This window comes from Dermatophagoides pteronyssinus, unplaced genomic scaffold (genome assembly GCF_027571235.1).
Source record: "Dermatophagoides pteronyssinus isolate colony J.1.1.1.1 unplaced genomic scaffold, Derpt_VIB-CSIC_2022.12 sq0006, whole genome shotgun sequence".
In the NCBI taxonomy this organism is placed as follows: domain Eukaryota; kingdom Metazoa; phylum Arthropoda; class Arachnida; order Sarcoptiformes; family Pyroglyphidae; genus Dermatophagoides; species Dermatophagoides pteronyssinus.
Genome location: NW_027461530.1, coordinates 1,854,619 through 1,880,434, shown reverse-complemented (window position 1 = coordinate 1,880,434; position 25,816 = coordinate 1,854,619). Strand labels below are relative to the sequence as shown.

The window sequence follows — 25,816 nt, the reverse complement described above, 5'->3', positions numbered from 1 at the left end:
AAATGTCCAAATAAAGACATATTTTCTTTGCTTGGAAATTTCAAATCAAACACACAAAAAAAATGAATGTTTATGGTGATCATGCGATGACCAAATATATTTTGACTTTAAAAGGAATTTTTTTTTTTGAAATCTGTTTGTTTGTAAGCATCCACCAATGATTCCTTTGGATAAAATACGTGGGTAGCTTGTATTTTTGGTGTAGGCGGATGGAAAGTAAGCAAGAATTTTACGTTTGAAAAAAAAATATTATTTGTCATCAAACAAAAAAGAAGATACAAAAATTTTCGCTACTTTAAAAAACATTTGGTCATATTTATTTGCTTATTTATATAAAAAAAACAGGCAAGGTTTGTCAATTATTACATAGTCAAAAAGCAAAAAATCTTGGATCAAAAATAAAGACCACCCGGACCATATTCACCATAACGCATATATTGATTATTATCATACCGGCCATAATCATTATAATTATATGGATAATCCTGACTACGATAAAAATCATAATGATATGGACCATTACAATCATTATATGGTAAATTATATGGCATATGTGGTACACCATATGTCATTAAACGACAACTTTTTACAATAAATGTACCGGTACGTTTCAGCAAAGATTTCTTTTTCTTATTTTTTTTACGATTTTTTTTCAACCATAATTTACGATTTGAATTATCATCATCATCATTGCCATTGCCATTGTTGTTGTTGTTGTTGTTTTGGGCAAAACGTACAGATTTTTTTGAATTTTTTCGGATTGATTTGAATGCATCATCGTTTCCATCATCATCATCATCATCATCATCTGATTCGATTAATGTTGAATAATTTTTTTTATTTGTTTTACCAGCAAATATTAATCTTGTTTTTTCTGTTTTCTTATTAAATTCAGTCGATGTTGATTCATTTAGATTTGGCGGTTGTTGTTGTTGTTTTTGTTTTCGTTTAAAGGAAAATGATTGAAAAATTCGGTTACGTTTTTTAACTTGTTGCTGCGGTTGATTATCATCAATTTCATAACTATCGATTGTTTCGATTGATCCATAACGACGACGATTACGACGATTATTATTACGTCCCATACAATTTAATTCACGCATTTTTTTGCTTACTGTTTGAACATAATCTGATTGGGAAAAAAAGAAACAAACTTAAATTAGAAAATTAGATTTGCGAGAAAGAAGAAACAAAAATTAACTACAAAAAAAATCATCATTTTTTTTATAAATTTCTTTTTATAATTATAAAAACTAAAAACTAAACATGTGATATGGATAACCTATTTGTAAAAAAAAAAGTTTTTATTATTATTATTATTATTTTATAGGTGATTGGATGGATGTAATTGTCATTGGTTACAAACTATGATAACAACAACAATAATAATAATAAAAACTTTACTTCACCGATTTGGGATACACACACAAACAAACAAAAATGGATAGAAATTAAAGTAAACAATGATCATCGAATTTACAAAATTTTTTTTCTGGTAAGATGAGAAAATATACATACCGATTGCCGGACAAAAACTATTTTTTTTCTGAAAAATATTTATTGACAGACAGCCAAATTTATATGGATGATGTGATTGCCAACCAACCAACAAAAACTAAAAAATCCTAATTTACGAATGAAAATTGTTTGTTTTTTCGAAGTTTTATCAGTTGAATGAAATGATATTCGATTGATGATTGATAAGGATTGCCAATTTGATGATTTCTGATTTGGTTGTAGCGGTTGATTGTCTTCATGAAATTGATATCCAAAATATTTTCAATAGTTTGGCAAAATAGAAACAAGAAAAAATTGTTAACCCAAAAAAAAATTCGTCTTTTTTTTCAATAACAACTTGAATATGGTTCGATTTTGTCTAAATAATCTAATCATTCTATAGAAATGATGATAAGATTTTGTTTTCATTTTAGTTTGAAATAAGTTAGTTCAGTTTTTTCTTGTTCGCTTAAAAATTTTTCCACCTTAAATTTGGCTTTGAAGCTTTCAATTTGACCAAATTGAAATGGATCGGAAGAAATTTTTAAAAAAATTCCAAATCAAAAAAGAAAATGTATAGAATTCAATTCGTTAAAAACTAGATGGCAACACAGGTTCAAATGATCAAATCTGGTGTTTTGTCTTTTCACTCCATCTCTCTCCCTCTCTCTCTCATTATGCGTTGTTATTGATGATGATGTTGATATGTTTTGATGTATTTATTTATTTTCATTTTGGATAAAAACGACAAATAACAGCAGCAACAACAACAACAACGACGACGACGACGACAACCAGAAAATAACCAGAAAAAAACCTTTTGTGTTTTTTTCTTGTGAAAAAAAATTTCAAGAATCAAGAAGAAATTATTCCAGAAAAAAAAGAAAAGTAACCAGAGAATAAGAATCGAGTGAAAGACAGAATAATCAAGAATCATTCATATGATTATTGTTGATATTTTTGTTTGTTTGTTTGTCCATTATCAACACATCGAATGATCAATGGTGAATGTCATCATTGATCCAATTGACAATCAAAAGATCATTGCAACTAGTCTCTATGTTTGTTGTTGTTTTTGTTGTTTGTTGTTGTTCATATATTTAATTTGTTGAAACAAAAAATCAATCAATTAATTTTAAATAAATTGAATCAAAAATTTAAAAAAAAATAAATCAATATAAATTTCCTACAAGTTTTTTTTCGAATTATTGATTGTTTCATTGATTCGAACGTTTTGTTTTGTTTTTCTGTTTTTGTTTGCCATCAATTCCAATCATGTCATCAATGCAGGTAAATCAATGAAAAAAGAAAAACTTATTTTAAATTTTTGGTAATTTTTTTTCTTGTATCAAAATATAGAAACGATTACAAAAAGAATTATTGTCATTGAAAAAAGATCCACCAACCGGTGTATTTGTTGATGAAATGAAGATTGAACCAGATATGTCACAGTAAGAGATTAAATTGATTGATTTTCAATTGAATTTGTATTGATTTTATCAATTTTTCTTTCTTTTTTGTTTACTGAATTTAAAGATGGTCCATCGATATTGTTTGTCCAAAAGGAACATTATATGCAGAAGAACGATTTACATTGTCTTTCAAATTTAGGTTTGGAATTTGTTTTTTTGCTTTTTTTCCCGATAACATTTTCATATCTTTTTTCTTAATAATAGTTCAAATTATCCATTTGATTCACCTGAAGTAACATTTATTGGAACAAACATACCAATACATCCACATGTTTATAGTAATGGTCATATTTGTCTTTCAATATTAACTGATGATTGGTCACCAGCATTATCTGTACAAGCTGTTTGTTTAAGTATACTATCTATGTTGACCGGTTGTAAAGAAAAAAAACGACCACCAGATAATACAATGTATGTTCGTACTTGTTCAAAAAATCCGAAAAAAACTAAATGGTATTATCATGATGAAGATATTTGAAAATTTTTATTTGAAAACAAAACAAAAACATTCGGTTACAAATTCTTCAATGGCATTTCAAACATCATTAATAATACCTAATATACCTACCTAATTACTACAACATTCATTTCATTTCATTTCGTTTTTTTTTTTGGAAACAAAAAAAAAATTCATAAAAGATAAACTATTTCATCCATCATCACTATCATCATATTTTCAACAACAACAACAACAACAAAATTTATAAATAAATAAATAATGTTTCAGAAATTCATCGAAACTATTCGATCGATTTGTGCTTACACACACCATTCAGGATACATACACACACATGAAAAAAAACCATTTATTTTAAATAATTTGTTGTTTGTCGTTTTTTTTCCATCAATCTGTATTGAAACCATACACACACACACCCACACGTTTATTATACTAGTCAAAATCAATTACACAACATGCACAACAACAACATTATCATCAATAGGTCAACATTCTAATCAATCTTTCATATCGAATCAAGAAAATTCATCCAACCAACAAAAAAAAAGGGATCGAAAACGAATACTTCCTGTTGTTGTTTTTTTTTCAATGAATATCGATCAGTATTCGATTTTTTTTTTGTTTGTTTCCAATTTTCTTCAACCATCAATCCATCTGTTTTTTTTAATCGATTGATTGATTTGTGCTGATGATGATGATAATGAACCACCTACAACCCCTTCCCCCCCCCCCACACACACACACGAATCCAGAAGAAAATGTTGCCCGTGTTATCGGTTGATGATCAATAAATGAAAAAAAATAGTGGCAGGCTCAGGAAAGCAAGGATCATGGTTAAATCAATTTCTTTTCTTTTCTTTTTTTGTTAAACATTTTTAAAAAAATTATTATAGAAGTTTAATAATTATAATTTCTGTGTAAAATAAATTGATAAATAAAAACAAATTTTTAACGAAAATGAATTGAAAAAGAATTATTATCTTTGTGTAATAGATATAATATTTACAAAATGAATGGCAAACATTAATAGTTTTTTGTTTCGATGGTATGTTTATAGTTTATTTTTTGTTCGATGGAAAAATTATTTGGACGGTTTCCACAATCGGATTTGATGATTGGATGAAACTTTTAAAAAAACAAAGACATAAAAAACATGTAATTTATGAAAGACAATAATGATTACTTGTTTCCGTAATTTTAAATACTTACATATTCGATTACTTACGCCATCTACTTTTCATTGAATAATTTTGTTGTTTTATTCGATATTTATTATCACCGATAATTGTTGTTTTCATAATTGGTGGATTTGATTTTGGTCTTTTATAATCCTAATGTATAATTCAATCAATTAAGGATTAAAATTTTCTAATTTCCGAAAACATAGACATAATTATACAGAAACATCAACAAACAAAGAAAAACATTGATATTATTACAAACGAGAATAGGAAAACAAAGATTGGCGTTCATCGATATTCACATTGACATCGTTTTGACCAGGATGACAGACATTTTTTTTAAAAAAAAGTAAAGCATGATATGATATTGACAATAAACAATTTGGAATTTCAACAAACAACAAAAAACATGGAAGAAATATGTTGGTGGATATATATTGTGAACACTTGATTCATTTTTATTGATTTTTGTGTGCTCGAATGATGATCGATCAATTTATCAATCAATCAATCAATCAAATAGAATCTGTTGTTCATTTTCCTAATTTGAAAAAAAAACAAAATAAAAATCATTTTTGAAAATTCCAGAATTCGGTTAAATACAATGTGCTTTTTTTAGAGTATTGGGCGTTCTAAGCGTCAATCATCATCATTTAGTTGGGGATTCTAAAATGGATAGTGTAAATTGAAATTCAAAGATTACATTTGAAATATTTCTCTTTCAGTCATTTGTAAAATTACTTTCACTAAACTATAAAAAATAAAACATTGTAGATCATCATCATCATAAATGTGAATTGGGCAGATTCTCTACTTAAGCAGAATGTTGTTATTATTAATTCTATGTCTAAGTTTTTTTTCTCTTTATGAATAATGAATTTTAAATGATGGTGGCGATCGCTACGACTAAACAACAACAACGAAAAAAATTTCTGGCAATCAAAAAAAATGTTTATGGGAAGGCAAAGGAGTAGTAATATAGCAATCTTCAACCAGATTTAACTTTGGTGTGGGAAATAAAAATTGAAATTGAAATGTTAATTATTTTAACCTAGACTTGGATTTCATTTTCGAAAATGTGTGCAAACGTATCATTTTGTTGTTGCTGTTGTTGTTGAGATAAATAAATCATTAATATAACACACTGATATGAGATTGTTTTTTTGTGCTTCACAAAACAAAATCAAATGACAAAATGGATATGATGCAATCAGACAAACACATTTTGGTTGGTTTTGGTCAACATATATAGCATTTGATAATGGTATATTTTATCATGCCATAAAAAAAATGACGGGAATAAAAACAAGTAGTGAAATAAAGCAATTTTTTTCCAAAGAAAATAATAATAACTTACCATTAGTTTTTTAGATTTTTCAATTGTCGAACAATTTCCAATAACATTATTATTATTCTGATTATTATTTAGAATCTTTTGGTGTGGATTTTTTAATATTCATCAAATCATCATTAGTTGAATCGATCAATGTTTGATTGGAAAAACTTAGTGTTGTTGGACTAGATATTGTTGGATTATCATCATCATTATCGATATTAATTTGATTCGTATTAATAGCCATTGTTGTTGTTGTTGTTGTTGGTGATAATGGTGATAAATCAACAAGATTATTCTGACTAATTGAATTGCCTTGATTTTTTGTTAATATTTCTTCGGTTGTTGTTGTTGCTGTTGGTCGTTCAAAATAACCTTCAGCACGTTGTCCAGCATCGGTAATAGCAATACATCCACCTTTTAAAAAATGATCAAAATTTCTATAACAACCAATACCGGTATTTGCTTGTGATTCTTCACCAATACTTATTGTATCAATCTAGGGACAGATGAAAAAATTTTCAATTAATTTCTTTTTAACAAAAAAAAATTAACTAATTAAAATACTTGTTGTTGTTGAATTGTATTATTTTCTGTAATAACATCTATAAGATCCATTGATTTAACAAATGCATCACGTAAATTTACATGTGGAAATGATACTATTGAACCATCACGTCTAGCACGTTCTAATGCTTCTTTACGTTTTAATGCTTTTTCTCTTCGCATTTGGGTCTATAAATGTTTTTTTGTTGTGAGAAAAAATAAAATAAATTTTAAAATCACGCAACATTCTGAATATTGCGAACATACCTTATAAAATTCGGCAAAATTATTCACTAAAAAATTTGAGAATTTAAAATTTTAAAAAACATAAATTTTTTTTTGTAATAACATACCAATAATTGGAATGGGTAATGCAACCACTAATACACCACAAATACAACAAGCAGCACCAATAATTTTACCAAATGGTGTTGTTGGATAAATATCACCATAACCAACAGTTGTCATTGTAATACTTGCCCACCAGAATGTATCCGGTATTGAACGAAATTTGGTATTGATTTCATCTTTTTCAGCAAAATATGCTAAACTTGAAAATATCATAACACCGATAGCTAAAAATAGCATCAAAAGGCCTAATTCTTTATAACTATTTTTTAATGTAAAACCTAAACTTTGTAGACCAGTGGAATGTCTTGCCAATTTTAATATACGTAATATTCTCATTATACGAAATATTTGCACCACACGACGTACATCTTGAAATTGTTCGGAACTTTTGTTTGATTCAATAAGAAATAATGATACAAAATATGGTAATATTGCAAGTAAATCGATTATATTTAGGCCTCCTTTGAAGAATTTCCATTTATTTGGTGATGACATAAAACGTAACATATATTCTAATGTAAACCATGTTATACAGACAGCTTCAATCATTGCTAATTTTGGATTCTCTTCATTTGCACCAGTGATTGGATCCTGTACTTGAAAACTATCAATCGTATTCAATGTAAGTGCTATGGTTGATAATACAATAAATAATATGGATACAACGGCTAATACCTATACCATTTATAGTTATTATATATCGATAATCAATCAGAAGACAAAAAAAATGACATACCCGTGCGGCAAACGATGATGTTGGTTTTTCCAATAAATCCCAAACAAATTTTTGATATTGTGCACATTTCCCTGAACCAAATTCTTCTTCATCTCTTTGTCGTAATGATTCAGCTTCTTTACGCATTTCTTCAAAAATATTTTCTTTACGTTGATGATATTTATGTTGACAACAAGATTCCAAATATAATTCATCAATACCCCAATAATCAAGATCATCACTAAATGCCATTACACACATTTCTTCAACTAAATGTAATTTTCCTGTGCGATAAAAATTCAATATTGCTGCAAATGAACGTGGATGACGATCGAAAAAATATTCATTTTCATCTGGATTATAATCATCACATATTTCAAATATTGATTCTTGTGTAACACATTCTCTTAGTCGACCTAAACGTGTATGTGGTAAACGTTCCAATGCACGCCATAATACTTCATGACGAACACCACCAACATTTATTGTTACTCTACGTCGACCTTCACGACTTTTTAGAATGGCTGTTGTTGTTTGATCTAATGGAATATAACCTAATGAATGTGAATGATGTACAATATCATTATGTAATAATGATGTTGATTGATGATGATTTTGATGATGGACAATCGATGGTGATGATCGATGATTAATTTTTCCACCAACTGATGATGATGATGATGTTGATACACCTCTTGTTTGATTCATCACCATCGATGGTGTTGGCCAATAAAATTTTCTACCAATTTTTACATTTATTTTTGATAATGATGATGATTGTGTTGTTGCTGTTGTTGTCGTTGTTGTTGTTGTTGTTGTTGATGGAAATGTATTTGATTTAATTTTTTGATCATTTAAGGCTGTTGTGGTAGTCATTGATGATGATGATGTTTTAGTTACATTAAAAGGCACTTCCAATTCAATCAGATCAGTATTTTCATCACAATCTGACATTTTTTTTTCTTATTCAATTTTTTACTTCAATTATGTTTACCATAAGGCGCAAATTTGATGAAGCGAAATAAAGAAAGAAAAAGAGAAATAAAAGCAAACTAATGCAAGAGTCTGTCGGAACATTTCGTCCATATCGTAGTGGTTGTTGTATATTGGTTGCATTTCATTTCATATTTTTTTTCTGGTTCAAAAAAATGAAATGAAATGACAATTCTTCAATTCAATGAGAATAATAATTTTTTATTTTTTTGCTAGTTCAACGGTGGTCGTCAATCAATAATAACAATAATAATAATAATAATAATAGTGTATTATAAGTCATAAATTAAACACAAACACACACACCGAATAGAATTGCAATAGACATTTGATGATGGTGATGAAAGGAAACGACCTTAAATGAGAATGGAACGAAGAATTCGTTATCGGAACCAAATCAACAGACACACACACACAGTGGAAGAATATAGAATATTGTTTCGCTTTGCCGATTTTTTTATTCAGCGGTTGTTTTTTTCCCAAACCAAACAAAAAAAAAAATTGCTTCGCGTTTATTTTATTTTCATCAACAATAGAACATTATTCTATTGGAACATATGTTGTGAAACAAAGTATATTCTGTATTTGTTGAAACAGAATCGAGATCAATAATGATGATGATGATGATGATGATGAAAAGGTGAAATTAACTTTTTTGATGAAAATAAATAAAATAAAAATGTCCATTTAGTTTATAATAATAATAATAATGGTATGAAGGTAAACAAAACAATGGAGAGACAAAAAAAAATTATATATTTGATGCGTGCAAATCGTAAATAAATAAATAAAGGGTATTCTTGAATAAGATGTTGAAATTCTCCTTGTATATTAACCATATCAACCAACCATTTTTTCTTGATCAGGTGTTCCAGGAACATAATTTGAAGTGATGAAAATTAACCCAAACGCACCCACATTCGTCCAGTGAAAAACACGCCCATTTGCAAAATTGCTCTCCTGCGGCCATCACTCCGAATATTTTTGTGAAACTTGGCAAGATTATTCGTCTAATTATAAAGTTTCAGAAAAATGTCATTTGAACTTCCCAGGTCAAGGCATCAGAGGTCAAAGGGCAAAAACTCTCACGCCTCTCCAACGGGCTTTGGTTGCATTTTTTCTTTTGGGTCATCAAGATATTCAAGATCTTCATCTGATTTCAAGTTTTGAAGAAATTATCAATTGTGGCAGAGAAGTTATCGATAAAAGGTTAATTTTTATGCAAAAAAGACAGACACCCTTCCGCCGGTTAGGGCGTGTCCACGCCTAATTATTATCACAAATATTGAAGAAAGCCTTAGCCATTGAATTCAATGGTGATTTCTCTAAACTTAGGAATTGAATTTTCATTAGAATTATCATGACTCATCAGCATATTCACTCATTAAAAATAAAACATTTTAAAATCATCAAAAGATTTTATTTGAAAAATAATACAAAAAAATGAAATACAAAAAATAAGAAAATACAAGAAATATGATGATTATGCCATGAATCATATTGGTATTTTTCAATCTTCTTCACTATCCTCATCAATGACAGTTGTCATCTCGGTGAAGTCGAATAACTTCGTCAAGTAATCCGCAGGCAGATAAATATGTGATTGGTATCGACAATGACTAAGATAAAAGACTATAGCCGCCACATGAGAGCAACAACCAATTGTCCGGTTTCCATTAAAACAAGAGCAATAGTGACCGATTATTCCTGAGGTATCATTTCGATTCGGAACATATTGGACATAGCACTTATATGTCTTTCGGTTGATGTGACGTGATTTGACTTCCCATTGAATCACGTCTCGTTCTTTTGCGTATTGAAATGTTAGACTACCGTCTTCGTTAATCATTTCAGCCAAATAAGACATAGCTTGACCTAATTGATAATTACCTGTGAAGAAAATCTTCAATTCCGGTATTGTCAATCGCGGAAAGTCCGCTATGTCCTCCTCGCTTAACGTTTGGAACATTCGCGTTCTCCGGTTCCAATTCTCCTTTTCCACCAATTTAGCCAGTGCATTGGTATTGTTCCGGGATTTCATTCGATCAATAATCACATCCATATCTTCCAAATCGGAAGAAAGGGACTTGCCGAACGAATTTTGCAAGAAACATGCAATTCTGCAAAGCGTTCTTGCATTGGACAAGTAATTATTTCGTAATTGGTGATGTAGCAATTTATATCGTTGACCGATAATTCCGTGAATTGCTTCTACGACCCATCTGATTTTGGTCACAAATCTGGATTCATTGGACTCTATGGTGGTCAGCTGGGGCCTTTTTCCTTTTAAAGCAGGCATCAATACATGGTATCCACGATTTTCCAGCATCGGTACTACATCTCGAAAACCGCGGTCCAATACAAAGTAGTCACCGGGCTGGAGAATGGTAGATAATCCACGAGGTTGTCGCAGCACTTCTTTCAATATATCTGCATCATTTTTGGTTGCTGAATATGGGCCAGCCAGTTCGATAACAAAGCCATCAGTGGCGCATATTGTAAAGGGCTTACACAACGATGTTTTTTTTGCCCGGAATATGACTTTCTTTGATAGACATTGTTAGAACTTTTTTCATGGCGAAGATATGTGCCATCACATATGATCATAAGATGATCGTCATCAATATCGAACAATTTTTTTGCCACTAGGGATGTATGGTTTCGAATTAGAGAATCTCTTGAAATTGAATTGATACCAAATCTATTTGGCAAAACTTCATTTTCAAAAGATCTCATAACCGATTTGATGTATGATGACACCAAAGATCCAGAATCGATACCCCAGTTTACGGCAATGATGTTGTCCGAATTTCCAGATCTCATCTTATGAAGGAACACGCAGATCGCCTGGATAGCACTACGACCTTCCGTATCACGCATTGATGACATCCATTCTCGAAGCTGTTCGATTTGTCTCCAGCAAAACCCCGTTAACGTTTTTAAGTGAGTATCAGATATAGTCCGATTAGCCAAGTTTTCGAATATGGAACCACGAAAATTCGGAGATAAAGAATTCGGGAAAATATTCATCTCTACTCTTGACATCTCACATCTGTCCGATGCAATACGGATATTTCCAACCTCATCATCGTGCAACAATTTTCCAATCATATGACGTTTACAACAAACGTTATTAGCAGGCACAAAAACTTGTCGCATTCTGAAGACTTGTAATCGTGCTTCTAATGGAATGCTCTTCAAATCACTTGACCCTGAGCATATGAAGCAATAAGCGTGGGTTGACACTGATCTAAAATACGGAACTTCGAATAGCTCTGGATTTTGATGTACACTTGGCATATACAGTGGATCAAGAGATGAATGTGAGGATTGTGAGGAGATTTGCTCTGACGATGATGTTGAAGCCTGAGAAATTGCCATTTCTGATGTTGATGCTTCCATATCAACTGTTTCCGAAGTCGAAGAAGTGCGTTGTCGTTTTTTTCCAAGCTGATTTTTGCATGAATTTTGTTCATACACCAACGGCAGACAACATCACCAATACGTATACTGAGATCAATTAATGTCAATGCATCCTGAACTAGATTTTGAGATTTGATAGTTTTTCTTTCTCTTTCCGGCCATCTTCTAAGGAATTGTTTGCAAACGGCACACTTTGAATCATCACGGTTTCTTGGAGATACACTTTGATCAGACATAATCGATGAAAAAATGACAAAGTCAATTTGCGAAGAAAATACCAATATTCAAAAATACGAAGACACAAAACCAATATTCGAAAATACGAAGACACAAAACCAATATTCAAAAATACGATGACGCAATACCAATATTCGAAAATACGAAGACACAAAACCAATATTCAAAAATACGATGACGCAATACCAATATTCGAAAATACGAAGACACAAAACCAATATTCAAAAATACGATGACGCAATACCAATATTCGAAAATACGAAGACACAAAACCAATATTCAAAAATACGATGACGCAATACCAATATTCGAAAATACGAAGACACAAAACCAATATTCAAAAATACGATGACGCAATACCAATATTCAAAAATACGATGACGCAATACCAATATTCAAAAATACGAAGACACAAAACCAATATTCAAAAATACGAAGACACAAAACCAATATTCAAAAATCGAAGACACAAAACCAATATTCAAAAATACGATGACGCAATACCAATATTCGAAAAGTTGTTGATAAGTCAATAACAGAAGAATATCTACCAAGAAAGTTCTTTTCGTATCGAATATTTATACAAATCTTTTCCCTGGTATTTTTTGATAACGATCAGGTCCAAAAATTGTCCTGTTTGATTTTATTGCTGATAGTGGATTTTTTTATATATGATTTTTTGATATCGAACGCTTTTTGTCCTAGAACCTTTGTGAACTTTTATGACATGCTAGTGGTAAGGCCAGAGGCTAATTCGACGAAGTTCTAGTCAGCACACTACATACTATCATCCATACTGAAAGCATACAGAAGAAAAAAAGTAGCCTGTTGATTACTTTGTTATGTTATTTAGATAGTTTGGAACGCTAAAATATTCTTTTGTTGAAAATAATGATGATAATGGTATAGGATTTTTTCTTGATTGTTTGATAATAGAAGGTTAATAATAAAACGGATAATAAGAGTAATGAAATGATAATACTTTATTTGGTTTTGTCCATTTTAATGAGTGAATATGCTGATGAGTCATGATAATTCTAATGAAAATTCAATTCCTAAGTTTAGAGAAATCACCATTGAATTCAATGGCTAAGGCTTTCTTCAATATTTGTGATAATAATTAGGCGTGGACACGCCCTAACCGGCGGAAGGGTGTCTGTCTTTTTTGCATAAAAATTAACCTTTTTATCGATAACTTCTCTGCCACAATTGATAATTTCTTCAAAACTTGAAATCAGATGAAGATCTTGAATATCTTGATGACCCAAAAGAAAAAATGCAACCAAAGCCCGTTGGAGAGGCGTGAGAGTTTTTGCCCTTTGACCTCTGATGCCTTGACCTGGGAAGTTCAAATGACATTTTTCTGAAACTTTATAATTAGACGAATAATCTTGCCAAGTTTCACAAAAATATTCGGAGTGATGGCCGCAGGAGAGCAATTTTGCAAATGGGCGTGTTTTTCACTGGACGAATGTGGGTGCGTTTGGGTTAATTTTCATCACTTCAAATTATGTTCCTGGAACACCTGATCAAGAAAAAATGGTTGGTTGATATGGTTAATATACAAGGAGAATTTCAACATCTTATTCAAGAATACCCTTTATTTTACAGAATTTACACACACACACATGTATAGAATTGAAAGAATATTCTATACTGAGAGATAGAGAATTCAGTTGCTTTTCATGACAAACACACACAAAAAAGTTAACAAGTTTGATTGATGAAAATATATAAAAAGGAAAAAAACTGTCATTGAACAGACTGAAATAGTTTGTTGTTGTTGTTGTTCTGTGAATTTGAGAATTTGAATGATGTAAGTTTAATTCAAATTCAATGCTAAGTAATTTTCAAAGAATAATAATAATAAATAAATTCTGGAAGAAGCAAAAAGAAAAGAGCAATGAATGGAATGACATCGACATTGGCATCCAAAAACATTCATTCATTCATTCATTCATTTGATTGGTTGGCTGAATGTTTGATGATGAAGATTATTGAATTCTAAATATAAAGTCATGTCCTCGACGAATGTATAATCATCATCATCATCATCGTAATAATAATTGAAATGAAATGTGAATCCATTACATTTTTACGTTTCTCTTTCATATAAACAATAATATTACTAAGAAAATACATAAGGAAATGTTGGTTTCTGTTGATGATGGTGGTGATGATGATGATGATAAAACATTATTCACACAGATCATAATAAATTTTAATGATGATTGAAATTAGAAATTCTTTTCTTTTCAAATTTGTGGTTTTGAAAAATAAAAAACATTGATTTCAAAACAAAAAAAAATAACAACAAAAATTTCGAATGTTTGGAACATGCAGCCAAAAAAAACACCAAGATCGAGGATTCGAATATGACCGAAATGGATCGAAATAGAATCGAACGTTTTTTTGTTTTCCTGCTCCTGCTGCTAATCATAAATTACCTTTTGGAAAATTCTATTCCAATGCTGTTTGTTGTTTCTCATGATTCTATTATTATCATCAAGAAAAAGAAAAAAGAATTTATCAGATCAATCATTGATCATGTTTTTTCTTTTGTTTTGTTTCAGGATCGATAAATCTTCCATTTAAGAATACCACCACCACCACCATCACCAGTATTCTCACCCACATCATTCAAAATTATTCTTTAACATGGGGCTGGCTGCAAGCAAATAAGAATTTTTTCTCTCTTAGCTAATGTGTTAAGGGGACAACAACAACAACAACAACAACAATAATAATAATTAAGTAGCGTCGGTTGAAAGTACCTTGGTAACTTGAATAATGAAAAATATTGGCAACCACTAAAGAATTGAAAGATTGCAAACAACAACAATAACAATACCGCATTAACTAACCAACCAACAAACCAAACAAACAAAAGTAATGGTGAAACAATGGTGACAACAACAACAACAACAAAATGAACGGATCGTTAAAGAAAGAAATCATCCAAGAAAATGAATCACAAATATGTGCAATGATGATGATGATGATAAATAAGAATTGAACGTACTTTATTTAATACAATTGATGAATCAAAAAAAAATGTAAACGATAAACAATAACAGATTTGTTGAATGAATGGAAATTCAAAAAGTTTAATCATCCATGATGGTAATATTTCAATGTTTGAAAACAAACAAACAAACAAGCAAACAAATGATCAGAAAAAACGAAAGAATCGTCAGATGACAGACTCAAATAGAGAATTTCAAAATGTAAAAAAAAATCAACAACAACAACAACAACATGGATTTTCTTTTCCATTTCCATTCTGTTGCTTATCGATTTATTATTCTTATGATTATTCTTGATGATTCCCACCATTCCAACAAAAAAAAAGCAATACGGTAACCACCACCACCAAAACCAGATCAACCAATTGCTGCTGTATACAACAACAACAACAACAATATCATCCAGATCAATCTCCCCAAGATACGATCATAATCATCATCATTCGCGCGCTCTCAACATTCTCATTCATTCATTCATTCGTTATTATTGTGGATTTTATTGCAAACAAAAATCCTGGGTAGGTGGTAGTAATAATAATAATAATAAATTATTATGATTCTGATTCTGTCTGTTGCATTCACGCTTTTTATAGAATCAGTATTTGTATTCGCGCATTTTCGATTTAAAAAAAAAATAATCGCAAACGACAACGCCATCTATGTCGCGCAAATTGAAATAAACAAGAAAATGGGTAAATTTTGACAAAAAAAATTTATTTTTTTTTATTCAAGAAAAAAAATCAAATCATTTTAGTTTTTTTTCAAAAATTTCTATTGAAAATGATGAATTAATTGATTAATTTAAATGAATGATTCAATGGAATAATAATAATTTACCTGGGTAGAATTCCGCTACGTTTAGCCAAACGATTGATACAATCATCCGATTCACCCTGAAAAAAAGAATTTGATTGATTAAAGATTTTTGTTTTTATTTTTCAATTCGAAATGATAATACCATTCGTCGCAATGCACCACAAATAGCATAAGCTGTACATGATGGTTTGAAAAGACCATTTTCATCAATATCAACGAAATTTATCTGTATTGATGCATGATCTTTAGCGTGAATGATTCGGTTTGATGCCGAACTATGTCGAGGAAAAATAAAGCAAAAAAACATTAACAAATTTTCAATGCAAATTTTTGGAGAAAAAAATCATACCATTTACGCGGAATATAAAGATCAACACATTCGCCATGATCGTTTTGCATTTTTGGTTGATCAAAATTTAATTAAATTCTTTTCGAAATTGACAAAAAACAAAATTTGAAAACACACACAACACACGCTGTAAAAGGAAGAGGAAAAATCTTTGAGAAACAAACACGCTTTTGCAAAAAAAAAAAATTTACGGAGCAAAAGTAAAGTAAACCATTCATAAACGACATGTATGATTTTTTTTCCTGGAAACTTTCTCAATTATAAACAAATGATTAAAAATTCAATGATACGTACGTTGTTTTTAATCAAAAATTTTTCATACACCACCCATCATTAATTTTTGATCAACTTTCAAATAAATTTTCATTACGAATTGACAATCCGGAATCAAAGACAAAAAAAAAGCAAAATGAGTGAACATCGAAGTGAACTATTTGAAGAAGTTCGACTTTATCGTACAGCACGTGAACGTGAACATTATGATAATATGGCCGATCTATTTTCAGTAATTAATACATTAAATCTTTTGGAAAAAGCATATATTCGTGATTCGATTACATCAAAAGAATATACGGCAACATGTTCAAAATTATTGGTACAATTAAATGTTGCATTCAATCAGGTGAAATCGGATGAATTTCCAACAATCGAAACATTTATGAATAAATTTCGTTTTGATTGTCCGGCTGCATTGGAACGTATACGTGAAGGACGACCAATAACCATAAAAGATGATAAAGGAAATACATCAAAATGTATTGCCGATATTGTATCATTATTTATTACAATTACCGATCGTTTACGTTTAAATATGAAATCAATGGATGAGGTATTTATCCTTTTTTTTCCCGGAAAAAAACTTTGAATTTCTAATTTTCCTTTCTTTTTATCACAATTATAAAAAATAGTTACAACCAGATATTAAAGATTTATATGATACAATGAATCGTTTAACATTATTACCACAAGATTTTGAAGGAAAATTAAAAATCAAAGAATGGTTGGATAAAATGTCATCAATGCGTGCCAGTGATGAATTGAATGATGAACAAGTACGACAATTAATTTTCGATATGGAATCATCGTATAATGCATTCAATAAGATTCTACATAATTCATAATAATAATATTATTTTGTTTTTAATTTTACTTCATTCTTAATAACAAATTTTATCATTTGAATTTGAATTTGAACAAACAAACAAACAAAGAAAACAATAAATCAAAAGAAAACAACAAGGTCGAATCATGAAATGTAGAACATTGTAAAATTGTGAATTCTTTACATTCATTGCGTAGGTTTTGCTGTTTGTTTTTTTGCTTTTTGTTTTTTTGCATTTTGTATTGATTATTGATCATAATCATCATCAATAATAATAATACAAAACGTGATTTATTGATTTACTCGATACAAATCATTTTCAAATTCATTTTCAAAAAAATCGGATCATTCTATATTGGCAAGATTTAATCAAGTGAAAATTTTTTTTCGCATTTTGTTATCAACAAAACAAAACAACGAAAAAATAGCGAAACAAAATTGAAACAAAATTTTCACTGTAAATCCAAAAACAAAGAAATCTTTTTTGTTACAATTCAAAAAGGAAAATTTTTCTCGTGATTCCAATCATCATCAACAAAGAAAAAGATACTAATTTTTTTTTGGGAATTCAATTTTTGATTTCGTAAAAACAAAAAGATTTTATTGTTTTCTTTGTTTTGAATTTCATCAAATTGAAAAAAAAAGTGAAAATTAATTTTTTTTGTTTTTCTCGTTACAAAAATTCATATGAATAATAATGGGGAAAAAAATTATATATAGCTAGACCAAAACTAAATGCAAAAATTCGTTCAATATCATTTAATGAATAATTTTCGAATCGCATTCGTTCAATAAATTTCCATTAGTATCATCGATTGTTTCAGGTCAACATATATAAAAAGGGGGAAAAAAGCTAAGAAGCGATAATCAAATCAATTGAAAATCAATACAAAATGTATTCAAAATGTAAATTCTTCGCCATATCCACACACACACACACTATAATCAAAGATTGGTGGGTGATCATCACCACTATCATAATCATCAAGTGGTTATGGTTATCATCACGATTTATGGCCAAAAATTCATTTATTCGAAGTTGAATTCGAATTTCTCAATAATTTTTGACCACAAAAATAAAATAATGATAATAACCACACACAAACACATAATAAATCTACGCCTACTATCTAAGTATAGTTTTTGGAAAATCAAACAATATCATGATGTCAGTACAGAACAGCAAAACAAAATTATATAATACTTTAATAACAATAATTTTTTTTCGTGTTTTTCTGTTGAACAGAATGGTAATGAAATAATTGATGATTTTTCTTGATTTTTGTTTTTCATCTTTTCATCGGTGATCTGCTGATATTCGTGATTATAGGATGTCTAAAAGTGTTGCAAACAAAAAAAAATGCTTCTTTTACCTTGAATTCAAATGTTTTTTTTCAATCAATGCAAAAACTGATGATGATCATTTCAATGATGATCTTCACCACACACTGATCTAGATCTGGGAAAACAAAATCATCATCAAATTTCTAATTAAAATGTCACTAATATTACTGAATGTTTGAAATTGGAAACAAATTATGTTAACCATTAAATATTCAGTCGGAAAGATTGCAAATCGATACTTGATTCAAATCTGTGTTTTCCTTTTCTTTTTTTAAACTAAATTTGATCATCATCAAAAGTCCTTTTTCATCATCATCATTGATTAAAATTGATGAACATTATAATTTTGCCATTCTGTCTGCATGTCTGTATGTCTGATGTAGTGAGAAAATCACTGAAAAAAGTGTAAATAATAATAATAATAATTTATTAATCACATACGGGCATTTCGTTTTTTTTTTTTTGCAAATCCAATCATCACCAGATACACACAGAAGAAGAAAAAAATATTGGCCATAATGGATCGTTTTTTTCTTCTTTTTCTTCGTCTGTCGAACTGAATCATATTTTATCGTCTTGCTTTTTGTTGAAACAAATTCATTGCCAACCTTGTGGCAACAACATTTTTTTCATAGGAAAAAGGAGAGATAGAGATTCATAAGTATTGGCCATGTTTTGTATATAAATCAATGTTTTTTTGTTTTGTTTTTTTCTATTTTGTTTCTGATTGGAATTTCATTTGATTTGGATTTTTTTTTTTTTTTGCTTGAAAATCATGAAATCATCTTTATGGCCATCTGTATTGATGATCATCATCGTTGTTTCATCATCATCATCAGTGAAATCATCGATTGTAAACACTGGTTCATCAGCTGTGGCTAGATCTGAAGATGTAATCGATAAGAATGTGGAATAGAAGGGTTAATTAAATTAAATTTTGGTATTTTGTTGTCGTTGTTGAATATATTTAGGGCCATGGTAATTATATATTCGGTTATGATGAAAATCATTCAACTGGTGGTAGTTTTCGTAAAGAAAAAGGTGGTCCCGGTATACAAATTGGTTCCTATGGTTTACGTGATTCGGATGGTCGTATGCGTATAGTTAATTATGTTGCCGATGTTAATGGTTTTCGTGCTTCGGTAGAAACTAATGAACCTGGAACAATTAATGGTAAATATAAAAAAATTTACAACAAAAAAAGTTGAAATTTGAAAATGAAATTTTTCCTTAAGGTCATCCTGATGTTGGCAATAAAGCTGGTAAAATTACTCAACATGATAATGGTGGTGGTACATTTTCCTATTCAACATCAACTGAACACATTGCACCAGTTTTACCACAAGTTTATCATCATAATGGTGGTGGTAATTCACCTATTTCATACCCAAATTATGGTGGTGGTGGTGGTGCTAATTATGCATTTTCAAAAGCTAATCTTCAAGTTCCAAAACAAAATGATTATTATTCAGCTTTACAATCATTTTATAATAATTATCATCAACATTTATCCGGTGGTTATCTACCAAAACCAAAACCAATGTCATATTCATCATCAACAACACATATAGCACCAATGGTTCCATTTCTACCAAAATCTTATCCCCAACAATCACCATCAATTTCTCAACCTGATTTTCGTGCTCTATTACCACAATCACCGATACCGGCATTAAGACCAGCGCAACAAATTTTAGTTAAAAATCAACAACAATCATTAGCTGAAAAATTTACTAAAAATGATCCAATTTTGGATGGTTATTTGGCACAGCAACCAAATCTACAACAGGTATCCGGTAACATGCAACCAATTGTGGTGAAAAAACAACAACAACAACCGGAATCAACTATTTCAACAGCACAGGCAACAATTTTAACATCCGATGGTTTATCAATACCATTATCCTTATCCATACATGGATTACATAAATCTTATTAAAAAATTTTTTTTATTAATGAAAATTGATTTAATACATTCGAAACAAACAAACAAACAGAAAAAAATTAATCAAATTCAAATCAAATCAAAAAGAAAACTTTTTGATGCAAAATTCAATAATGCCTGTGCACCATCACGTAACATTCCATCATCATCATCATCAATATCAATATCAAAATCACTATTTTGATGTTTATTACCATCGATACTATTATTATTATCAATAAATCGATTATTATCTAATACGGATATAATCGATTTTTGATTATTTAATGTATCGATATTATTATTATTATTTTGATTATTATTATTATTTTGATCTAAAGCTGTTGTAATCATTATTGAATGATTCATATTAGTTGAAAATCTTTTGTCATTTTGTTTTGCCATGGTTATAGACTCTGTCGTCGTTGTTGTCATAGTCGTTTGTTGTTGTTGTTGCTGTTTATTTGTTTTTGAACCAAATTTTTTACGAAAAAAATTATTCGATTCATTCATTGTTTGATGATGATGATGATGATGATGATGATGGCTATTATTATTTTTCATCATCATCATCATCATTTTAGTTGTTGTTGTCATTGTACAATGTTCGATACCGTTATTATTATTATTATTATTATTCACCATGGCAGCTTGTTGTGCGTTGCTGTTAATGTTGTTGTTGTTGAATAAAACACCATTGGTTGCCAAGTGATGATTACAAACATTTTGTTTGTCCTTTAATAAATTACAGGAATAATGTTTACCTCGTTGTTGTTGTTGTTGTTTGTCCATATTTGTTGTTGTTGTCATCGACGTTGTCGTTGATAGGTTACGATTATCATGATTATTATTAGTTTTAATCGTTGTTGTTGTTGTCGGTATTGGCATTGGTGCATAAATTTTTGGCGATTGATTAACACTAATAATCGATATTAAATTTCGATAAATATTTCCTTTCGATATTATATTATCGATACGTATTGAATTTGGATTATTATGATTATTATTATTATAAACAAAATAATTTGAATTCATTTTTATCGGATGATAATAATTATTATTTTCTCTTCGTAAATAATATTGTTTATAATGATTATTGTTTGTAATTGATGGTAATTGTTGATTGGCTAAGGATAATTGTTTTTTTAATTAGTTAAAAAAAAATTTACAAAATACGTTTTTCGTTAAACTTACGTTTATTTTTCGAATCGATTACAATCGGATCAATTGGTTTATTTTTTCGTTTTAAATCTTTTCCTTTTAATATTGATTTTGTTGATGGTAATTGTTGATTCGATGATAATGATGATGATGATGAATTTTTTGCAATACGTTGTGCTTGTTGTAATAATATTGAACGATATTCTGGATCAACATACCAATATCCGCCGCTTTTTAAATCAGAATCATTATTTTTACCATGATTATTGTTTATTTTTTTAAAACATTTCCTAAGACTTAACGTATGACGTATAGTATTTTTCCAGCCTGAAAAAAATGAAAAATTAACAACAAAAATCATCATTAAAACAAAATTTACCCGATGGAGCTGTCAAAAAGAATGGATATCGATTGATAATCCATTTATAAATATCTCTAACCATCATTGAACGTGTTGGTGATGATTCAATAGCCATAAATATTAACAAACTATATGAATATGGTGGTTTTATAATTGTTTCATTTATTTGTTGACTAGAATCATCATTATGATCCGGAAAATTCTTGTAAATTTCTTCATTATTGGATGATTTTGTTTCATCATCATCATCATCATCATCAGCATTTTGATCATCGATCTTTAAAGAATCTTTTTGTTGTTGTTGTTGTTGTTGAAAAGTTTGTTCATTCGCTGGATAAACTTTTTGTACAAGATTTACATCCTGTAACCAATTTAGATTCGTAAGATCATTATCATCTTGTTGTTGTTGTTGCTGATGTTGTTTTGATAATTTTTTCTTTTTCAAATATTCATTATGATGACTAGTTGATTTTTTTGGGAAATTTTCCATTTTTTTTCATGTGTATACAAGGCGCGAAACAATCTAATTTCAAAAAAAAACAAACCAAAATCAAACAAAATGAGAAAAAGAATTCAGAAAAGTCAAAATTTTGGAACACGGATCTCTCCGCTATTTATACACAAGTGTGTCTGTAATGTGTGTAAATGAATTCAATGATGATCATTATCATTACAACCCATCATCATCATCTCAACAACAAAATAGATCACATATTCAAACCAAACAAAAAAAAACGGGAAAAAAATCACATTCATGTTAAACACAACACAACACAACACATGCACACATACATACACCATATTAATAACAAAAGATATAGTGAGAAGAAAGAAAAAGAAGAAAAAATATCAAACAAAAAAAATTATATTACCACGACGACGACGACAACAACGACAACGACAACGATGATGATGATCAGAGAAAAATATTATTCTACTTCCGTGGTAACACAAACGACCAACATTCAATTATAATTCATTCAATTCAAATTTGTTGGTCGTTCGGTTGGCTAGTTGTTTTTTTTCAATTTTTACTCATTCAAACGCAGATACAAAACCAAAAAAATAAGAAGAAGAATCCATCGGTTGATCAGTAAATTATCGTTATCAACATTTAGAGAATAATAAAAGAATGATGATCTAAAAATTTTAGATTCTAAACACTCCACTGGCAACCTAAATTTGTTCCAACCCTAAGATATTTTTTTGAATATAAAATGATTTTAATGATAACATTGGTGGCCATCAAAAACTATTATCTGTGTTTGTTTGTTTGTGTGAGAAATATTCAGGCTGACCAATAATAATAATAATAATAATTTTCTTTGCTTGAAAACTTTACTTGAAAATAACAGGAAAAAGAAGGAAAAACAGTAACAATAAATTTAATTAAATATAACCACCACCACCACTATCATCATAAAACATTATTATTTGGAGAAAAATGAGAAACTATGGTGATGTTTTTTTGTTAACAACGGTTATTGTTTTTCTTTTCACATATCGGATATCGGAAAGTTATACTTTTCGTGTGTGTGTGTGTGTGTGTGTGTGTGTCCAACGGTGACGACCAACAAAAACATTATGGACATGATCAATTGATGAAAGACAACAACAGCAACAGCGAAACAAAAGTTATTGTTTCTAATTAAGCTAATCTAAGTAATAAAAAATTAATTAATTAAATTGATTAATTTTCATGATAATTATTATGGAAATAAAAGGGGGGAAAGAGTTATATGTCTTTATTATTATGACCTAGTTTAAATCCAGAGAGAGAGAGAGAGAAAAAAAGAATCTAATAAAAATTCAGCATTGCAAAACTAAAGAATTTTTTCCGGAATCAAAAAACGAAACAAAAAAAAAAACATAAAATTCATCAAGTGTCAATATTTCAACACTGAATGGTGGCAGTGGTGTTATAATGAAAATTCCATGGTGATTTTTTCATATTCTCATATTCTTTCTATTGAGGATTTTGTTGTTGTTGTTGTTGTTATTGGTGGTGATAATGGTTGACAACCATCAACAACAACAACAACAACAACAAAAAATGACTGAAAATGTTGTTGTTGGACAATTATTATTATATGATAACAAACAAACAACAACAACAACAAAAAAAAGTCATCAATATTATCATCATATTAGTGACAAACTAGTGATACACACCATCACCAATGTACCATAATCATACAAATCAAAACAAAATGACAATTATCATTATCATCACTTTGACGACTACCAAATACACAAATACACACACACACAAACAATAACGATGGTATGCATTATTCCAGCTGAAGAAAAACTGAAAAAAAGAAGAAATATGAAAAATTCTATAGGCGGTATTTGTTGTTGTTGTTACTGATCATCGGTTATTATTGTGTGTTTGTGTGTGAAAAAGAATTCAAAAAAAAAGTGAATTTTCCGTCGTCGACCAAACATTATTATTATCATCACCATGGTCGACTCGACGACAACGACGAAGATTTCATGACGACCAAATGGTTAAATTCGACCAAACTAACCGACCAGCAAAACAACCAGCGAAACAACCAGCCAAACAATCATATTGAATCCAAGCCAAATTTTTTGTATTATCCATACTAAAAAAAATACGATATATGGCCATCATCATCACCGATTGTCAACATGACAATCGGTTGTGTGTGTAAGTGTGTGTTGTTATTGTTACCATCATCATTGGTGATGATGATGATGATGATGATGGTGGTCTTGGCGATGAAAATTTTTTTTGGTTTTGGGACACAGAAAATAGAAAATACATAGATACAACATACATACAGGAACGAACGAAATGATTTTGTTGTTGCTTAGTTAAAGTTTCTTCTTCGCTTTTCGTTTTTCTCGTTATTTGTTTGTTTGTTATAATCGTTTTTCGGTGGGTTTTTTTTCTCGGTTAAAACAATTAGAATTGTGTATGTGTGTGTGTTTTAAATATGCGAAACATTGAATTGAAAATTGTCTTCATGAATTCATCAAACGGGGGAAAAAATGAAAATGTTTCGTTGTTCACATAGCAACATTTGTTGATCAAAATGATGATTATTATGATGATAATAATGTAATTGAAAGTAAAATTTGATTCAACAGTAACTAATATTATTATAGAATGGTCAATTGAATTTTCTGGAAACACAAACACACAAACACAATGAATTTTCGTTAATAATTTTCGAGACAACGGTAAACAAAGTGGTTATTTGAACACTTGCCAAAGATAATAGTGGAAAAACCAACGACCATTGAATTCAGCCGAAGGAAAGAAAAAAAAATAGCACTTGAAATGTTAAAATGTCAACAAATGTTTCATTATCAAATCAAATTTCCAAAGAAAATATTTACGTTTCTAATCACAAAGATTCGAAAAAAAAATGAAAATAATGTCGACGAGGATGATAATTTTTTTTCACCCGTAGTGATGATGACAATGACAAAAATGTCCTGTTTTTTTTTTTGTTTAATTGTTAACGACAACAACAACCGATAATTGATGCGATG

General features: G+C 29.5%; 8 protein-coding genes across 15 annotated transcripts; 3 read left to right on the top strand and 5 right to left on the bottom strand.

Annotated features, from left to right (window-relative positions):
* Positions 1–284: 284 nt before the first annotated feature.
* Positions 285–1,733, bottom strand: LOC113799676 (uncharacterized). 4 transcript variants are annotated; one of them, XM_075820368.1, is made up of 2 exons: positions 1,519–1,733; positions 285–1,129 (listed from the first exon to the last, which is right to left on the bottom strand). In XM_075820368.1, the coding sequence occupies exon 2, from the start codon at positions 1,101–1,103 to the stop codon at positions 393–395; it is 711 nt and encodes a 236-aa protein (XP_075676483.1). In that variant the 5' UTR covers positions 1,104–1,129; positions 1,519–1,733; the 3' UTR covers positions 285–392. The 4 variants fall into 4 exon arrangements, with proteins under 4 accessions (XP_075676483.1, XP_027206156.2, XP_075676484.1 ...); XM_027350355.2 differs by having other exon boundaries at positions 285–1,153; positions 1,519–1,730; XM_075820369.1 differs by lacking the exon at positions 1,519–1,733 and adding an exon at positions 1,405–1,496.
* Positions 1,734–2,156: 423 nt separating this feature from the next.
* On the top strand, positions 2,157–3,477 carry LOC113799677 (ubiquitin-conjugating enzyme E2 W). The gene is made up of 4 exons (XM_027350359.2): positions 2,157–2,787; positions 2,857–2,948; positions 3,034–3,108; positions 3,174–3,477. The coding sequence occupies exons 1-4, from the start codon at positions 2,773–2,775 to the stop codon at positions 3,445–3,447; spliced, it is 456 nt and encodes a 151-aa protein (XP_027206160.2). The 5' UTR covers positions 2,157–2,772; the 3' UTR covers positions 3,448–3,477.
* Positions 3,478–4,639: 1,162 nt separating this feature from the next.
* On the bottom strand, positions 4,640–9,494 carry Shab (potassium voltage-gated channel shaker cognate b). Of its 2 annotated transcripts, none has more exons than XM_075820360.1 (6): positions 7,577–9,494; positions 6,843–7,515; positions 6,757–6,782; positions 6,511–6,678; positions 5,968–6,442; positions 4,640–5,151 (listed from the first exon to the last, which is right to left on the bottom strand). In XM_075820360.1, exons 1-5 carry the CDS (start codon positions 8,507–8,509, stop codon positions 6,032–6,034), a joined length of 2,211 nt encoding a protein of 736 aa, XP_075676475.1. In that variant the 5' UTR covers positions 8,510–9,494; the 3' UTR covers positions 4,640–5,151; positions 5,968–6,031. The 2 variants fall into 2 exon arrangements, with proteins under 2 accessions (XP_075676475.1, XP_075676476.1); XM_075820361.1 differs by having other exon boundaries at positions 4,640–4,760.
* Positions 9,495–10,947: 1,453 nt separating this feature from the next.
* Positions 10,948–12,644, bottom strand: LOC142645087 (uncharacterized). The gene has a single exon (XM_075820367.1). The coding sequence runs from the start codon at positions 11,948–11,950 to the stop codon at positions 10,970–10,972; it is 981 nt and encodes a 326-aa protein (XP_075676482.1). The 5' UTR covers positions 11,951–12,644; the 3' UTR covers positions 10,948–10,969.
* Positions 12,645–15,927: 3,283 nt separating this feature from the next.
* On the bottom strand, positions 15,928–16,561 carry RpS21 (ribosomal protein S21). The gene is made up of 4 exons (XM_027350364.2): positions 16,400–16,561; positions 16,193–16,325; positions 16,072–16,127; positions 15,928–16,005 (listed from the first exon to the last, which is right to left on the bottom strand). Exons 1-4 carry the CDS (start codon positions 16,447–16,449, stop codon positions 15,996–15,998), a joined length of 249 nt encoding a protein of 82 aa, XP_027206165.1. The 5' UTR covers positions 16,450–16,561; the 3' UTR covers positions 15,928–15,995.
* A 90-nt stretch (positions 16,562–16,651) lies between these two features.
* Vps28 (vacuolar protein sorting 28) lies at positions 16,652–17,653 on the top strand. The gene is made up of 2 exons (XM_027350362.2): positions 16,652–17,228; positions 17,308–17,653. The coding sequence occupies exons 1-2, from the start codon at positions 16,809–16,811 to the stop codon at positions 17,518–17,520; spliced, it is 633 nt and encodes a 210-aa protein (XP_027206163.2). The 5' UTR covers positions 16,652–16,808; the 3' UTR covers positions 17,521–17,653.
* Positions 17,654–19,568: 1,915 nt separating this feature from the next.
* Positions 19,569–20,795, top strand: LOC113799680 (uncharacterized). Its single transcript, XM_027350361.2, has 3 exons — positions 19,569–19,737; positions 19,817–20,018; positions 20,081–20,795. Exons 1-3 carry the CDS (start codon positions 19,621–19,623, stop codon positions 20,782–20,784), a joined length of 1,023 nt encoding a protein of 340 aa, XP_027206162.2. The 5' UTR covers positions 19,569–19,620; the 3' UTR covers positions 20,785–20,795.
* An 11-nt stretch (positions 20,796–20,806) lies between these two features.
* On the bottom strand, positions 20,807–25,746 carry LOC113799687 (uncharacterized). 4 transcript variants are annotated; one of them, XM_075820362.1, is made up of 4 exons: positions 25,096–25,746; positions 22,310–22,814; positions 21,964–22,257; positions 20,807–21,896 (listed from the first exon to the last, which is right to left on the bottom strand). In XM_075820362.1, the coding sequence occupies exons 2-4, from the start codon at positions 22,779–22,781 to the stop codon at positions 20,860–20,862; spliced, it is 1,803 nt and encodes a 600-aa protein (XP_075676477.1). In that variant the 5' UTR covers positions 22,782–22,814; positions 25,096–25,746; the 3' UTR covers positions 20,807–20,859. The 4 variants fall into 4 exon arrangements, with proteins under 4 accessions (XP_075676477.1, XP_075676479.1, XP_075676480.1 ...); XM_075820364.1 differs by having other exon boundaries at positions 25,100–25,746; XM_075820365.1 differs by lacking the exon at positions 25,096–25,746 and adding an exon at positions 24,755–24,840.
* Positions 25,747–25,816: the final 70 nt, after the last annotated feature.

What these genes read in the sequence shown, in the direction of transcription:
- LOC113799676 (XM_075820368.1), bottom strand. Translation starts at nt 1,103, where the DNA reads ATGCGTGAATTAAATTGTATGGGACGTAATAATAATCGTCGTAATCGT.
- LOC113799677 (XM_027350359.2), top strand. An exon ending in ATTGAACCAGATATGTCACA is followed by an intron (nt 2,949 to 3,033) that starts GTAAGAGATTAA and finishes CTGAATTTAAAG; the next exon opens with ATGGTCCATCGATATTGTTT. An exon ending in ACATTGTCTTTCAAATTTAG is followed by an intron (nt 3,109 to 3,173) that starts GTTTGGAATTTG and finishes TCTTAATAATAG; the next exon opens with TTCAAATTATCCATTTGATT.
- Shab (XM_075820360.1), bottom strand. Translation starts at nt 8,509, where the DNA reads ATGTCAGATTGTGATGAAAATACTGATCTGATTGAATTGGAAGTGCCT. An exon ending in CATCATCGTTTGCCGCACGG is followed by an intron (nt 7,516 to 7,576) that starts GTATGTCATTTT and finishes TAAATGGTATAG; the next exon opens with GTATTAGCCGTTGTATCCAT. An exon ending in ATACAATTCAACAACAACAA is followed by an intron (nt 6,443 to 6,510) that starts GTATTTTAATTA and finishes ATCTGTCCCTAG; the next exon opens with ATTGATACAATAAGTATTGG.
- LOC142645087 (XM_075820367.1), bottom strand. Translation starts at nt 11,950, where the DNA reads ATGGAAGCATCAACATCAGAAATGGCAATTTCTCAGGCTTCAACATCA.
- RpS21 (XM_027350364.2), bottom strand. Translation starts at nt 16,449, where the DNA reads ATGCAAAACGATCATGGCGAATGTGTTGATCTTTATATTCCGCGTAAA. An exon ending in CTTTATATTCCGCGTAAATG is followed by an intron (nt 16,326 to 16,399) that starts GTATGATTTTTT and finishes TCCTCGACATAG; the next exon opens with TTCGGCATCAAACCGAATCA. An exon ending in GTGGTGCATTGCGACGAATG is followed by an intron (nt 16,128 to 16,192) that starts GTATTATCATTT and finishes TCTTTTTTTCAG; the next exon opens with GGTGAATCGGATGATTGTAT.
- Vps28 (XM_027350362.2), top strand. Translation starts at nt 16,809, where the DNA reads ATGAGTGAACATCGAAGTGAACTATTTGAAGAAGTTCGACTTTATCGT. An exon ending in ATATGAAATCAATGGATGAG is followed by an intron (nt 17,229 to 17,307) that starts GTATTTATCCTT and finishes TATAAAAAATAG; the next exon opens with TTACAACCAGATATTAAAGA.
- LOC113799680 (XM_027350361.2), top strand. Translation starts at nt 19,621, where the DNA reads ATGAAATCATCTTTATGGCCATCTGTATTGATGATCATCATCGTTGTT. An exon ending in CTGTGGCTAGATCTGAAGAT is followed by an intron (nt 19,738 to 19,816) that starts GTAATCGATAAG and finishes GAATATATTTAG; the next exon opens with GGCCATGGTAATTATATATT. An exon ending in TGAACCTGGAACAATTAATG is followed by an intron (nt 20,019 to 20,080) that starts GTAAATATAAAA and finishes TTTTTCCTTAAG; the next exon opens with GTCATCCTGATGTTGGCAAT.
- LOC113799687 (XM_075820362.1), bottom strand. Translation starts at nt 22,781, where the DNA reads ATGGAAAATTTCCCAAAAAAATCAACTAGTCATCATAATGAATATTTG. An exon ending in CTTTTTGACAGCTCCATCGG is followed by an intron (nt 22,258 to 22,309) that starts GTAAATTTTGTT and finishes CATTTTTTTCAG; the next exon opens with GCTGGAAAAATACTATACGT. An exon ending in AATCGATTCGAAAAATAAAC is followed by an intron (nt 21,897 to 21,963) that starts GTAAGTTTAACG and finishes AATTATCCTTAG; the next exon opens with CCAATCAACAATTACCATCA.